This window comes from Carassius gibelio, chromosome B13 (genome assembly GCF_023724105.1).
Source record: "Carassius gibelio isolate Cgi1373 ecotype wild population from Czech Republic chromosome B13, carGib1.2-hapl.c, whole genome shotgun sequence".
In the NCBI taxonomy this organism is placed as follows: domain Eukaryota; kingdom Metazoa; phylum Chordata; class Actinopteri; order Cypriniformes; family Cyprinidae; genus Carassius; species Carassius gibelio.
Window position 1 is genome coordinate 16,040,951 of NC_068408.1, and position 15,268 is coordinate 16,056,218.

The 15,268-nt window shown below is 37.8% G+C and overlaps 1 protein-coding gene across 7 annotated transcripts in view; it reads right to left on the bottom strand.

The window, feature by feature from the left end:
• The window catches only part of LOC127970170 (solute carrier family 4 member 11), a 70,769-nt gene that overhangs the window by 53,884 nt on the left and 1,617 nt on the right, over positions 1 to 15,268 (bottom strand). The window contains exon 1 of one of the 7 annotated variants that reach the window (XM_052572474.1): positions 11,434 to 11,610. The exons of 2 other annotated variants lie outside the window; for them this stretch is intronic. In XM_052572474.1, the coding sequence (XP_052428434.1) occupies positions 11,434 to 11,473 (40 nt within the window). In that variant the 5' untranslated portion in view covers positions 11,474 to 11,610. Of the gene's footprint in view, positions 1 to 1,394; positions 1,520 to 11,433; positions 11,611 to 15,268 lie in introns of those variants that run through there. 4 more of the 7 variants (XM_052572477.1, XM_052572478.1, XM_052572479.1 and 1 more) reach the window with 4 other exon arrangements.

The following is a 15,268-nucleotide window of genomic DNA, read 5'->3' on the forward strand; positions in this document are numbered from 1 at the left end:
TGGGTACTTCGTCTCTGCTGCCTCCAGCTATGGGTACTGTGTGACCAACCTTTACCAACCCCTGGCTCAACGTCTGATCTAAAGATATTTCTCTAATGCCGTGTTACTGCATGCTTATTTCCACCGCAGATGCATGTCGATATGCAAAGGAAGCGAGCAGGACTGATAGAGGAAGTGGTGCTGCGGCACTTTCAGCATTAAATCACTCAGGTCCAGGGACGGCAAGCATCTCACTTCCTTTTTAGAGGTAACTGTAGGTACGGTACGCAGTAGGGTTGTGCTGACAAAAGATAGTAGCATGTATAAACGACGATGCCTTTGATAGATGATGATTATTATTTATTTTTATTATTATTATCAATATCATCAGGCAAGTAATACTATATAATTAATATTAGGGCTTATTTGTTTCATAATTTTTCTTTTTAGGCGATTTTACAGTGTTCACAATCACACACAATTCCCTTGACTTTATGAACGCATTGGCTAATCAGAGGTGTCTAGATTAGTCTGAAACAACGGCGTTGTGTTGTTCAGTGCACAATCACTGACTGAATTCTGCTCTCTCGTGAATTCTATAAACAAAAACAATAAAGTGCAGATATAAGTGCAACGCGAGTATAAGAGATTTCTTAATTATACCGTGTAGATAGCGGCACTGATTATAACGGGAGTGTTTTAGAGGGCATATACTAATGCTAGACTGAAGTCAATGAAGATATTTTTTGAGAAAGTATTGTAAATGTTATTTGCTAGTTTTCTATAGCTACTGTTCGAATGACTTAGGAAATATAAGCAATATAATTAGAATAACTTACAATGTTTCTTTTACACTTATGTTAAATACAAATTCATTCATATTAAAAACAAATGAAATGAAGTAAATAAATAATTAAATAAATTTGCAGGATAATATCATGTTTCGCGATCTCACATGATGACTATAGGACGATATGATAATTGAGCATACTGGCCAACACTAGGACACAGACCAAGCCAAAACAGACATCAAATCAAACAAGCTAATGTTTGCATTCGAATCCTCACACAGGCAGGATGCATGAAGCACAAACAGATCCGTCAAGACCTGTTGTTTTAAATTCACCTTTACTGTTTTATTCATTCATGTTTGAAATGCGAAACTCTCTCGCTTTTTCTTCATAGTCTCTTCTATAATCACATTTCCTGAAAACCAGAGGAAACATTTTTTTTTTTACATGGAGACGTGATCAAAGCCAATGTGCTGAAAGAATGAGAGATAAGAGGAGGGACAAAAAGACTAAACAGAAAGCTGTTTTTGGAACAAATCTTGATTAAAATAAATCCTGCTAATCACATTAATGCAAGGAAACATGGACAAATGATAACTCAAATCTAAAGCGAACAGAAAATACCTGGTGCAGGCTGGGTAGTGAACAGGCTCCTAATATCGGATCATCATTACTAACACAGGAAGTGCTGTCTTGGCAAACAGGAAGCAAAGAGCTGGCAGAACAGGTCTTTGTGTGTTTGTGTGTGTGTGCGCGCGCATGAATATTTGAACGTCAATGTAGTTTTACTCTCAAACACACGGATCATCTTTGTTTGCATTTGAATTTAATACCATGACTAGATTTCAGTTCAGCTACAGAGATAAGCTAATGTGTGAGTCACAGACCGAAGCTTAGTAACCAGTGAGTTCTTTCCCTTTACACACATACACACACAGGCAATTTCAGGCTCTCTGCGCCAGTGAGCAGTGAGAGGGGTGTCTCTTTAAAGCTTGGTGGTCTGGTTGTTAAGAAATACTCATGTATGCGGTTAGTGTGCAACAAAACCACAAACAGCCTGTGTATGTATTCAGTTACGTACTCAAGATAAAGAGCATAAAACATCAAATATGCCTCAGAATCACTCTCTTTCTCTCTCTCTCTTTCCTTCTCTCCTTGCTTTCATTTTTTATTTTTTTCTCAAGACAAGACCAGACACGCTAGAAAAATACTGTCGAGATGACCGAACTCTCTCTGGCGAATAATGCAAATTAACAGACAAAGTGTGCGAAGATGAAACAACCATGCAAGAGCAAGCATGTTGTTGCACGGCCGAAGTGAATGTGTAGTTTGTATGGTGTGAAAGCGAGAGTGTGTAGTAAAGCTGTCCTCCCTCGCTCTCAAACACACAAACACACACACAGTTAAATACGCTCATCTTAGAAGTGCTAGGTCACACAAGACAGCCGCTCGATCTCACTACTTCCTTCAAGACAGTAACCTTAATGTGATATTCTTCTTTGAAATTGAACCTCATAATAAGTGCAGCAGAAGTTTTGCAGCCCTGATGCATCTAGTTCTTCAGAACTGATTACAGCTGTCATGCATATCAAAATAAACATCTATGATCACAACTCAAATGTACATTTTGTAATTTCTTTAAAAAAAAAAAAACATAGAAGTCTCTGGTTTTCGTGTCTCATTATTGACATCAAACATGTCATGACTCATCTTGATGTGTCTTTTTTACATGCATCATACTGCAGAGCACTAACTGGAATTTTTCATAAACTCACACTTTATATTAGTTGTCTTTACTTGCATCAAAAAGTAACACTTTAATTTAATTACAGTGATACCAGTAAATTATGCATAGTTACAAGCAATTAACTTTACATAACCAAAGCATAAACCTAACCCTACAGTAAGAACATGTTGTTATTTGATGTTAATCATTGGTGTAATTACACAGTAAAAAGGACATGTTAAAATGAGGTGTAACCCAAAATATGTATTGTGTTCATGTTGTGTTGCAGAACCCTTTTGCTGCTATTGAGGTGGGATATGGTTAATTTTAGGAACAGGTTTTGCGGTATGGTTTGGTTTAAGGGTTGGTTAAGAGGTCAACAGTCTAAATGACATAATTACTAGGGCCGGGACTCGATTAAAAAAATTAATCTAATTAATTAGAGGCTTTGTAATTAATTAATCGAAATTAATCGCATATAAATATTTGACCTGAGAACAGTGAGAAGTTTTTTTTCACATGGATTTATAGTATACCATTGAATAATGACTGAATACATAAGCTTAAGCAACAAAATATTGTCTAGCAGACCAGTGCAATTTTTGCCATGAAGTGTAGCAATAGCATATTTAGAAACAATTTAGAAATAGTACATTTCAGAATTTCAGGAAGCTTATAGGTGCTGGAACTTTCTGTAAAGTGTTTTTTAAGTAAAACACAATACTGTCAATTACATTCAGAACATTGGAAACACTGACTATTAGAAAACATCTCTCTGTTGTTTCAGAGGCCATAACATACTAAGTCCAACTCTCAATAACCTTGGCCAAAACAATAAAGAGTTCAACATAAACTGCCAGTTGCACCAACAAAATAATAACATAGTTCAAAATAAAGTGTAAAGTCCACGCTAGCTGCTATATGTTTTGCGTTGAGGTGATACTTGAGGCTCGATCATGTGCTGCGGTGATATGCGAACGCTAGTTGGTGCTCCAGTATAATCGGTCCCGCCGAAACTCATCCAGTGAGAAACGTTCTGCGGTGCAAAAATACGTTATTAAAAATGCGGGAATTTTTTTTTCTGTAATTAAATTTTTCTTAGTTAACGCGTTATTTTTTGTGTAATTAATTAATCTCAATTAACGCGTTAAAGTCCCGGCTCTAATAATTACATGTAGTTTTTTTTAATTTTTTATATATAAGCACAATATAAAAAACATAAAGGCCTATGTACAAAATAAGTGCATTTTATCAAATGATTCATTTAAATGTTAGTACACATAAGATGACTTTATTTAACTTTTTTGGTCACACTTTATTTTAAGGTGACAATGTCATTTACATTTAATACTGATCAATATTAATTAACTGAATGTACATAGGTTAGGTTACAGTATGGATTAGGGTTAAATAACACATAATTATTGTTATTACAATAGTAAGTATATGTTACGTGTAACAAGTATTTAGCATTTTGTATTTTGATGAAAATATCTATTAAATTTTAGCAATATTTTATCAAGTCGAATTTAATTAATTTGAGTTCTTATTACTTACTAAAACAGCATTTTAGTCAACATAAGTAACATACATTTAGCTAATAAGAAACTGAAAAATCACACCAGATATGCAAAAAAATATTTATCTCAAAGTTATCGTACATCTTCAGAGGACTTGGAATATATTGGATTAAGTCGTATGCACTACTTTACGAACGTTTTATAATGTTTTTTTTTTTTTTTTTCAGAGCTCATTAGCCCCATCCCCATATAGTTTCAATATTCTTCAAAACATCTTTCGTATTCCACAGAAGCAAGAAAATCTAGAGGTCTGGAACGACGTAAAAGTGAATAAATGATTACAACATTTTTGGGAGAACTATCCCTCTATCTTTTTCATCAAGAGAGGAATTAATTTGTCATGGAAATCTCACGGCTCAATCTCGGCAAGTTTGCATAATGTCCAAAAAATAAATAAATCTAGCAAATTGAGTTTGCGAGGCTGGTACATCCAGCCATATGGCACCATGTTCTAGCAGACCAAAAACATTAATCCCTGCCCTGACAAATGGACAATGTGCATTAAAAAATTGGAGGTAAGAAACAGGGCACATGGCCTGAAATTTAAAAGCACATCAAACATGTGAATGCATATTTACATAAGCTATTACAGCTGTAATATCATAAGAGAAGGTACAAATGCAGAAAGCATGTGCTTTGGGTTTAGAAATGCTGCTTAGTCACTGTTATTTCACAGACCTTTTTTCAGAGGTTTTTGAGATCTTTTAATCCGGCAGTACCTGTACGAGAAGGGCCATGCTTTGACACAGATACTGTATGACTGGCTATGTAAGAGATAAGGTATGAGAGAGAGAAAGCTGCCTCTTGCAGGCTGTGATGGTATTTTGGTTGTCTAGCAGTGTGTAGAGTGGTGGTCATTAAGCGTATACACCTCTACTAAACAGAAAGACAGAAAGAGAGACAGATTAAAGGAGCTTTCTGACACTTTTTAATGTCACTTACAGCCCTGCTCTACGAGAGAGCAAGAAGGAAAGAGAGGGGCTTAATATGCCTGCAGGCTCTTTGGCACTCTAGTCTCCAACTGCTTAGAGAGGGAATTCCTTCTGAAGACCAATAATGACACACATACATACTGAACGACTTCAGATTTTTTAAAGTCGACTTTTATGTGAAGAAATTTGATCCAAAGTTGACTAGTCGCTGATGACGTCATTAATGAACAAATAAGTCTGAAGCTGAGACTCAAACACCTTGTGCACAGCTATGGCATGTGACAACGCTGCCCACATGGCTATTGCTCCTATAACAGCTAATTTTTATCAGTTCTTTTGTCTTTGGGTCATTATATTTCTCACAGACTTCTGCTTTTTTTTAATCAGATACAGAGAGAGATTTAGTTATTAAGAAATATATGCTTGAACTTTTCAGTTTCTAATCTATTTTATTGAACAGTGAAATCACTGAACAGTGTTGACAAAACATTTCCACGCTGAAGGATTCTGTGCACGCGCGATCTTAGCATAATGTACTATAGGAGTAGAGCTGCACGATTAATCGTTGAACGATCTCGATTCAGAAACCCACTTGATCTCATTTCTAAATGACAGCGATTCCCCGAGTCTATTAAACCTTTGGACAAAGTCTTACTGGATCATTCAAATCTGTGTTCGCACTGCCGCTGACACAGAGTTGCATGTTCGGTTAAGAAGTATCTTCACACACTGTCTTTTCAACTACACAGTATTATTTCTATCTTACAGTAATTCAAATTATCACAAAAATATTGGGGTAAAATTTATAGTTCAGATATAAACACTGATGTCTTCGGCAGTGATCAAAATAGAGTAAATCACCTTTTGAAAGTAACTGCGCTTCAAATAAAGTTTGTGTGGATTGCATTGTTTCACCACTAGATAGCGAAAAGTGACTTAAAAATGCATTTATCAATGAACTAATTATTAATTAAATAGAAATGATCAAAAACGCTGATTCATCCCGTGATGAAACAAATGAAGCAGGTTCATGAGTGAGTCGTTGAAATATAAAAAATTGGTGCATTAAATATATATATATATATATATATATATTTTTTTTTTTTTTTTTTTTTTTTTTGATATCTATTTGGTCGCGTTAGTCATTGTTCAGTACATATTATTCGGCCTATTCACTTATCCGACCGAACACCGAAATAAATTTTTTTGCTATTTTTGGCCAAACAATTTCGGTTGCCAAATATTCTGTGCATCCCTATAGAAAACCACTGTCAAATACATTCTGACACTCAAAGCTCTTCACTACAACACATGAAAATAAAAGTTCAGTCCAAAAATACGTCATGATGAGGAAAAAAACATATATAAGTCGCACTGGACTATAAGTCGCATTTATTTAGAACCAAGAACCAAGAGAAAACATTACCGTCTACAGCCGCAAGAGGGTGCTCTACGCTGCTCAGTGGTAGACTGCAGGAGCACTAAGCAGCATAGAGCGCCCTCTCGTGGCTGTAGACGATAATGTTTTCTGTTGGTTCATTTCTCTCGGTTCATTCCTCCGGTTCATGTCAAATTAATTTTGATATAGTCCGGAAAATACGGTATACTATAACGTAGCCTACTTCTAAAATAATAATAACAATTTATAGAAACATTTTTAAGGAATATAGCTTTCCCCTCATTTTTAGTTAATATCTGTTGTGCAGCCCTTTGTGAAAACACAAAAATATACAAGTTATTTTCATTTGATTTCATTTGTAAAAAAATTAATTGTTTAAGATTTATGCATTAATTTCATTACCATCCTTTCTGATATTTGTACTTGTATATTGTATATTGTCACTCTGGTATTTGTACACAATATATACCGTGATACCATGATATTTTCTGAGGTGATTAATATACCATAAAAATCTCATACATTTACAACCCTAGCAACTAGTCGACATCAAGTTTAAAGTGTCATTGATGAACATTGAAGTTAACTAGTTGATTAGTCTGTGCAACCCCTTATACATACACACATACTGTTTCTTTGAGAATAAGGGAAGAGTGTGATGAGGCGAGGAGAAGGAGAGAGACACCGAGTTGTGTGTGCATGGGGCTGCTCGACAGAATATTCCTGGAGAGAAAAAGCCAAACAGTTGACGATGCATTCTCTCCACAAATAAACCATGGGAAGCGGCAGAGAAATATTAATATGCATGCTGTTGTGGGAGTAATAGAGGGAAAAACTCAATGCTATAATTATTAAATGAGGAAAAATGACTGTTTCTGCAAGCAAATGAGCATGTTACAGATCTTTAACATATAAACACACATTAAAAGATTTTAGAAAGGCCAAGCTGAATTAGTTTCTTCAAGCAAGTGTAACATCTGCATACATCAATTCTCCTCTGCTGGAAGAAGCTTTTGGCTCTCTGCATGAAGTCTGGTCAAGAACTAGAGTCTACTTACATAGGAAAAGGTCTGAGTGGCAAGAAATCAGCTAGTTTTTTGTCTTAACTCACACAGGTATATTTTGTAGCTAATGTATAGCCAACAAAACATTGTTTGGGTCAAAATTATAAATTTTTTTACTTATGCTAAAAGTATTTAGGATATTAATTAAAGATCATGTTCCATGTAGATATTTTGTAAATCTCCTACCGTAAATATATCAAAACTTAATTTTTGATTAATAATATGAATTTTTAAGGACTTCTTTTGGACAACTTCAAAGGCAATTTTCTCCATTTTATTTTTATTTAAATTTTTTTTTGAACCCTCAGATTCCAGATTTTCTAATAGTTGTATCTCGGCCAAAAATTGTCCCATCCTAATAAACCATACATCAATGGGAAGCTTATTTATACAGCTTGATGTATAAATAAAAATAAAAATAAATAAATATCTCTTATGTTTTGTGATCCAGGGTCACATTTTATATTTTATTTAAAACATAGTATTCTGGCATGAATACCATAATTAATTAAAACAAGGACACAGCAGTGTTGATCTGTTGATTTCACAGACATAAGTCAGACATACAGTTTTGCTCACTGATTTCAATTTCATTGTTAAAACACTGAATATCTTTATTCAGATGTTCAAAGAACATACATAGCACCGGCCAATCATATCAGAACAGGCGATTTCAGCCTTTTTTTTTCTTCTTTTTTTTTTGTGCAATATGCATGAGTGAACAGACTGTAGGCAGTCTGTTGGCATGTCATCTGAGGATCCTCTGATTGTAATAGAGAAGATACCATCCTGATAATAGATTTATTAAACCTCTGACGGAATAAGGTGTAATACAGTTATAATGTTCTTCAAATATTCGGTTGAAATAACCGTTCATGGCCATTTGCAGGGAAATCTTGAAGCTGCAGCCATTTGCTTTCAGATGAATTTCATACGGCAGAGATGTTTCTGCAGCATGCGGCTAGGCTGATGTGTCCGTCTCACCTCATTCTCTCAGTGTGATGGGAGCAATCACCAGGTGACCCTGATAGTGATCTATGCATACTCCACACATCACACAATGTTATATGGACGTATGTGAGCCGGCTGCTCCCTCTCTGCCTCTCTTCATCTCACTTTCTATAAGCCGTAGGAGAAAATACGCAGAGCAGTGTGTGTGCAAAAGTAAACCGCACCAAACAGTAACAGGAAAACCTAGGTAATATTATGAAGATGGCATCAGATCTTGATCTCTTAAGCCGTTTATTCCTGTAAAACATCTTCTTGGGACAGAGATACTGAGGGGAAAGGTGGACGTCAAGATCCAGAGACCGCAGCGCTGACATGCTTCAACATGACAGCCGTCTTTAATCACACGGCACCAAGGGAATGCTTAACTTAAATGTGTTTGCATGGACACTATTGTCCAGTACATCAAGGGAATAGAGTTTTTCCTTTCCTTCATATCTCAGCTGCTCTGGTTTCGTAACGGCGCTCTGCTGGGGGATTCCTGCTAATTGCTTGCACATTCCCTTCTTCCTCTATTAAAGCCAGGCCACCGTTCCCTTTTACAATCTACAGTACCGTCGCCACAAGAGGAGACCAAGCCGGAGACAAAACACAAGCGAGAAAGAACAGAAAAAGGATACAGCTGTATCATATGAGGAATGTGAATTCTGAACAAAAACAGAAAGGCCATTTGACATTTGAAGGCCATGATGGTATCTAGTTTATGCAGTTTGTCATACAGCCTGGCACAACATCTGCTGGACCATGCGCATCTGTGTGTTTGTCTGCCGTATGCGTATAAGAAAAGTGGCATGTGTGTGAGGTATCTCCCCTGGTGCACGGGCAGCATCGCAATCAAAGGTCGGAATTCATCAACACTGGCATCCTCCGACATCTTGAAGCAATCTAAGGTTTACTCCAGGGGTGGGGGGGTGCGTCTGTTTGCCTGAGTGTGGGTGTTTGTGTGTGCATGCGGATGCGAGAGGGGGTTTTCTGACATTCACTAACAGAAAGTGAGGATGGAGCGTTTGTAACTTTTCCCGCAAGCTATATTTAATCCATTACGGAGAAGCAGAGGCATGTCTATCTGGGATCAGACTTTTAGCAGAAGAGATGCCCATTTAATTAGGCTCAAGCTAACAACACGCAGTATTTGGCAAATTGCACACATATTTGGGCCTCTGAAAACATCCACATTACGGCCGTGCCTGTAAATCAGAAGAGGGTCAAGCTCTCCATCGTATGAACGTCTGCGAAGGCTGCTCCATTCGTGCCCACAGACGCCGCTCTTTGTATGAGAGAGGATGCCCATATGGCCATTTTATAGTGTACCGTAAACAGAGGAGATAAACAGAGGAATGTGTGATTCTAATTTCCCTTGCAGACTGTAATGTACAACGGGTGGAAGACAAATGGGGAATAGAAAAGTCAGAGATGCATAACTGCATTACCAACCTCTCTGGGACCCAGCAGATGACTGTACACGCACATACACAGATTAATAAAGGGACTCACAGACACGCAAAGTCAATTGGCCCTCCAGAAAATTACATCTATTCATATCCCACCATCTGCAGTGCAAATAGGATGCTCAATATGCAAACATGATGGGAAATCGTAAATAAAGGAATCTTGGGACAAAATGTCCACCTTTCATGTGTGTGTAAGGAGAGGCGGGTGAGCAATCACAATGCTCGTTAGAGAGAAAGACAGTCATTCAAAGGACAAAGCTTATTACATTAGTCCCGTCGTTAATTTTATTCTTTCATCCGTCCGTTTGAGCAACTTCGATCCTGTTGCAGCAATTGGTCACCAATATGAAAGTTCTCAGGCAGCCACGGCACACTTATGGCCCTGGTCCTGCTCCAATGACATTGAGATTTTGTGGAAATTATGGTATTGACAGAGTGCCACAATGATTATCCACAAGCCGAGATGGGCACAAAGTAAGTGTCAATTACAACAGCCTGATCAAATGCACACTTGATGCTGTATGTCACACACACATGGAGAAACACACGCGTAATCATGCGAGGAGAGAAAATTGAGACATCAACTGATTTGAAGCTCAACCCTCAGGCGAAGGATGCAAATCAGTCTTATTATGTATGTGTGCATGTGTGTGTGTGTGTGTGTGTGTGTGTGTGTGTGCATGTGCATGTGTATCGGCGGGAAGATAGCCACAAAATTTAGTGTCTTCCCTTTTCTATTACCCACTGTGGCTCTGAGCGAACAGAAATGCAGAAAGAGAACGATGTAGGTGCACTTGTGCTGTACGACAGCGCATGTGTGTTGCATGCGATATTAGACTGACTTCTCACAATGAGACAAATTGAACAGCAACATTGCGTACAAATAAGACCTACTCTCCCAGAAGACTACCAACTACACACACCCGCTCGTTTTCACGTGCACACACACACAAGTGCCGCCTGATCAGGCATATAGGTTTTGTTTCAAGCGCTTCCCTACAGGTACTTGATTTTGATCAGTGTTTTGCATCTGTTTCTTTTCTCACGTCTCCCTCTCCCTCATTTGTATTTGCGTGCGCGTGCTTTTGCAATTTGTGTGTGGGTATCTGAAAGTGTGTGATGTCATTTTTTTCTTTTTTCCTGTTTACTCGACTAAGATTAACAGCGTAAAAGCATTTACGACCCATTCCAGAAAACCAGCCCTGAAAAAGCCCGCCTGCATTCCAGAATAACGCACCCCCAAAAAACACCAGCAGCAGCAGCGGCGGTGGCAGTGTGTGAGAAAAACAATCCACAGACCTGCAGGATTCAACAGAGAGAAAACTTACAAAAACACATAGACACGCATGCACCCTCTCCGCTGCACATGTTTAGTACACAGTCTCAAATTTCAGGGAACCCTCAGATTCTCAGTCGTGACGGTGCAGGAGCATGTGCATATGTGTGTGTGTGTGTGTGTGTGTGTGTGTGTACTGTATGTGTGAGAGTGCATGTGGATCTTACCGGATGGCACAAAATGAAGAACTTTGTTTGCTTCCATCATTCCCTTCTCAACCCATAATCATCCTGTAGTCCTGACACTAATGAGGGCAAGATCACCTCTGCTCCGGTCTCCTCTCTTTCCCCTCTTCTCTTCACTTCTACCTCACCCTCTCTCTCTTTCTCTCTTTCTCTCTCTCTCTCTCTCTCTCTCTCTCTATCTCTCATTCCTCAGACATATTTAGTGAGTCAGCCTTGTCCTGCCTCCTTTTAGCTGTGATTCTGGGTCCTAAAGCCTACATTTCCTGCATTTCACTTTGCGTACTTGATGCTTGCGGGCATAAGTCGTACAACAAACCTGGCATATAGCATTACTTCAGTGTGAGAGAGAAGTAAGTCTGTAATAGAGAAGTCAATAAAATGTGTATTCTGATAAATGTTTGCAATGTGCAACATGGTGTGCCTGTAAGTTGAAACACTGATGACACTCTAATGTCATTTGTTTCTTTCACAATGAGGAATAATGCCATTGTTGTATCCAGAAGATCAAGGCATGACAGAAATACACACCCAGTTGTGAGGTGCGGTGCTTTTGAATTGTTTGATGCTTTTATTTTTGGTGTGGTGCTTCTGGATTATATGATGCAGTTATTTTCTGTGAAGACATGTTGAAACAACAATATTTCAGAGAGATTTACTGCAAAGATGGCTGCCGAAATTTGGTACATTAGCTGAAACATGTTGCAAGCATCCTGCTTTTTTAGTCAGCTGTGTATGAGAATCAACACAGTGTAGCACCATCCTCAAAGTGAAAAGGATCGGTTAAATAAATTCAAGAGACAAAAGACCAGTTAAAACAGATGTAATAAATAAATAAATAAATAAATAAATAAAATATATGATTTTATGTTCAACAGAAGACAAATTCGGATTTGTCATTTTTGAATTAATCATCCCTTAAATGCTAAAATAATCTACAAAAATATCCACGTTTGAATAGAAGCTGAATGAATATCAGAAGACAAAGTATAAAATTAAGATGATGATGAAGAAAAAAACTAAAGACAAAAATAAACAGTAGAACAACAAAGCAAACGTCGAACAAATGAACTAGAAGACAAAGATGATGATGATGATGGTGATGGAGGAGATGTAGAGAAATACGACGTTGAAGCAGATACAGTGTACTAGCAGCAACAGCAAAACATGATGACCAGGCAGTATTAGTAGATGAAAACGTTGATGACAACGGCGAAGAAGAATAAGGTGAAATAGAACAGAATGTTTGAGGAATTTCAAGCAAGCGCTGTAATGACTCATCATTCCAAGGCTGTTTGTTTAATTTCTCTGTCGAGTGGAGTGGGGGGTATGGGGGATCTGTTTTTTATTTCAGCCCTCACAATAAGCTTTATAAAAAAAAATCGTAGAACCCCTCTCTCCTCCCTCCACTTTGTTGCCATCAACAGGCTCTTTCCAGAAAACCCACCTGCTGGCAGTGTGTAAAAGGGTTTGACGAGGTGTGTGTGTGTGTGTATGCATATGTGTGTGTGTGTGTAGTGGGGGGGGGCTGTAATGTTCACACAGATCTTGTGTAAACCCTAGACTGTATTGTGATCGGCTGCTCTTTGAACTAAACTATGTCTGAGTATCTCGCACAAGATCGACCACCTACGTGTCCAAGCATTCTACACAACGACACTACTGAAATAACCTACCTCACAATCATAGCCTGACTGATTTAAAAGAGATGTGGGGTGTGAAGGGTTAAATCCTGATGTGGGCACAGGATGCTGTGGGTACACCGAGTGAGGTCAGTCTCTGACCTTGCTATTGTCCTTGAGTTCAGCAGAGTTGTCCGGAGGTGCCAGACAACCACACATACCACACAGTGAAATATTTGGGCTAGATTAGGGACGCTATGTGCATTGCCCAACAGAAAGAGATCCCTACAGCAAAGCAGAGGGTTCTGGGTGACACACTGCCCCCTAGTGCCCTGTGGGGCTGTCAGAGGTCTGAACAACTACCTTATACAATGACTCTTTGGAGCCATCGCCTAAGCACACACATTTAATGAATACTTTGTGCTGTGACTTGTGTGCCCTAGACCTCACTTCCTATATGTGTTTGACTGTGATAGTCAGATCATAAGCTTCACAGGAAATGTTTTGTTGTCTTTCTGGACAAACAATGGGTATTGGAGATTTATGAGTTGTGACTGCTGACAGTAACACTTTAAGACAAGAGGTACAACCCCAAAACGTCACACACTATCTTTTTGCATAACTCCTGAGCTATCTATTCACATCACAAACACAAGTAATTGGTTTTTAGATAAATAAACCTAATAATTTACTCTAGGAACAGTTTCTGTTCATTCCAATTAATAGCAAAAGACATAAGAAATATGTAGTCAACTATATAGTGATCCAAAATTATAAACAGGGTATTTTTGCAGCACAGGTCAACAAGATTAAAGACTCAAGAGATTCAAAAATGTCACAACTGAAAAAAGAAAAGAAAAATGCATTTAACTACAACATCAATTTTATGGCTAGCAAACATATATGTTTGGTTTTCTTTAATGTATTCTAGATTTTTGTTACAAATTATGTTTATGTCTTATTATCATGCAGGAATGTGTGTGTGTGTGTGTGTGTGTAATGCAAAATTACTGCAGTTATTAAAAAAAAGTGTTAAGACCTGAGTCCTTTCACTGCTATTTTTGAAACAGAAGTAGTGAGGGTCTTTTTCTCCATATTGTGAGCATATCTTAGTGAAATGGATTTTAAAAAGAAAAGCGTAGGGGGACATACAGTAGTTCTATACTTTCTTTGTTGATTGGATGCAGATCTGAATGCGAGCTTGAGATCAATTCTGAGAAAGGGGCAACAAAATGAGAACAAATTGTTTGGTGAAGTCAGGTATATATCAACAAAGAGAAGTTTGTTGTTTCACAGGAAGTTCCAGTCATGAAATTTTAATTAAGAATTCCAAAGTCAATTAAAAAAAATAATAAACATATCAACGAACTGTTCCCAATAAGATCAGTAAGCTGCATTTAAAAAGTTATCAAATGAATTGTCATGTCATGCTGACTTTAAACTTTTAACTGAAATGTGTGTGTGAGTGACTGAATCTTACTGGATCTCAGTCCACTTTGCATTCACACTGGAACCCAGCCTACTGAAATATTACTATCCCCTGCAAATGCAGTAACATGTCAAAATGGGTCATTTTATAGGCTGAAATAAGATGTCAGATTGAATAACTTTATTCAAATTTTATTTTATTTGCTTTGCTACAAGCATTAAGGTCGAGCCATGCAAACAACAGGTATTTTTGGGTTTGCTTCACAAAAACATGCACACACACAAACACACACACACATTCAAGAACACAGAGTTGTATTGTATCTCCAGGAAGAGCCAACAGTCAAACTGAGTTAACAACAAAGGGTGGAGCTTCCTTCCCCTGGACCCTCACCTAATGTAAGTAATGCATCAGTGAGAGTATGTGTGTCTGTGTGAGTGCATGTGCACATGCCTGTGAGAGAGCATGCATTCACAGGGAGATTTGGAGTTAAGAAAACAATACATTTATAATATCACAATATCTTGACACCTAGAACAAATATGAAAGATGGAGCAATCTTTGATACAGTCTATCACAAAATCTATTGAATTCACAACCTAAGATGATGCAATAACAAAGTGTGCAACAATAATTCGGAGTTACCTCACACGTGCAGTATTTCATAAGCTCTAAGGACAAGAGAATATGTGGGAGAAAGCATGTTATGTCTACACGACAGCTAAGAGAACTTTCTGATTTTTGTCAGCCGAATGAGAGTCTGAAATGG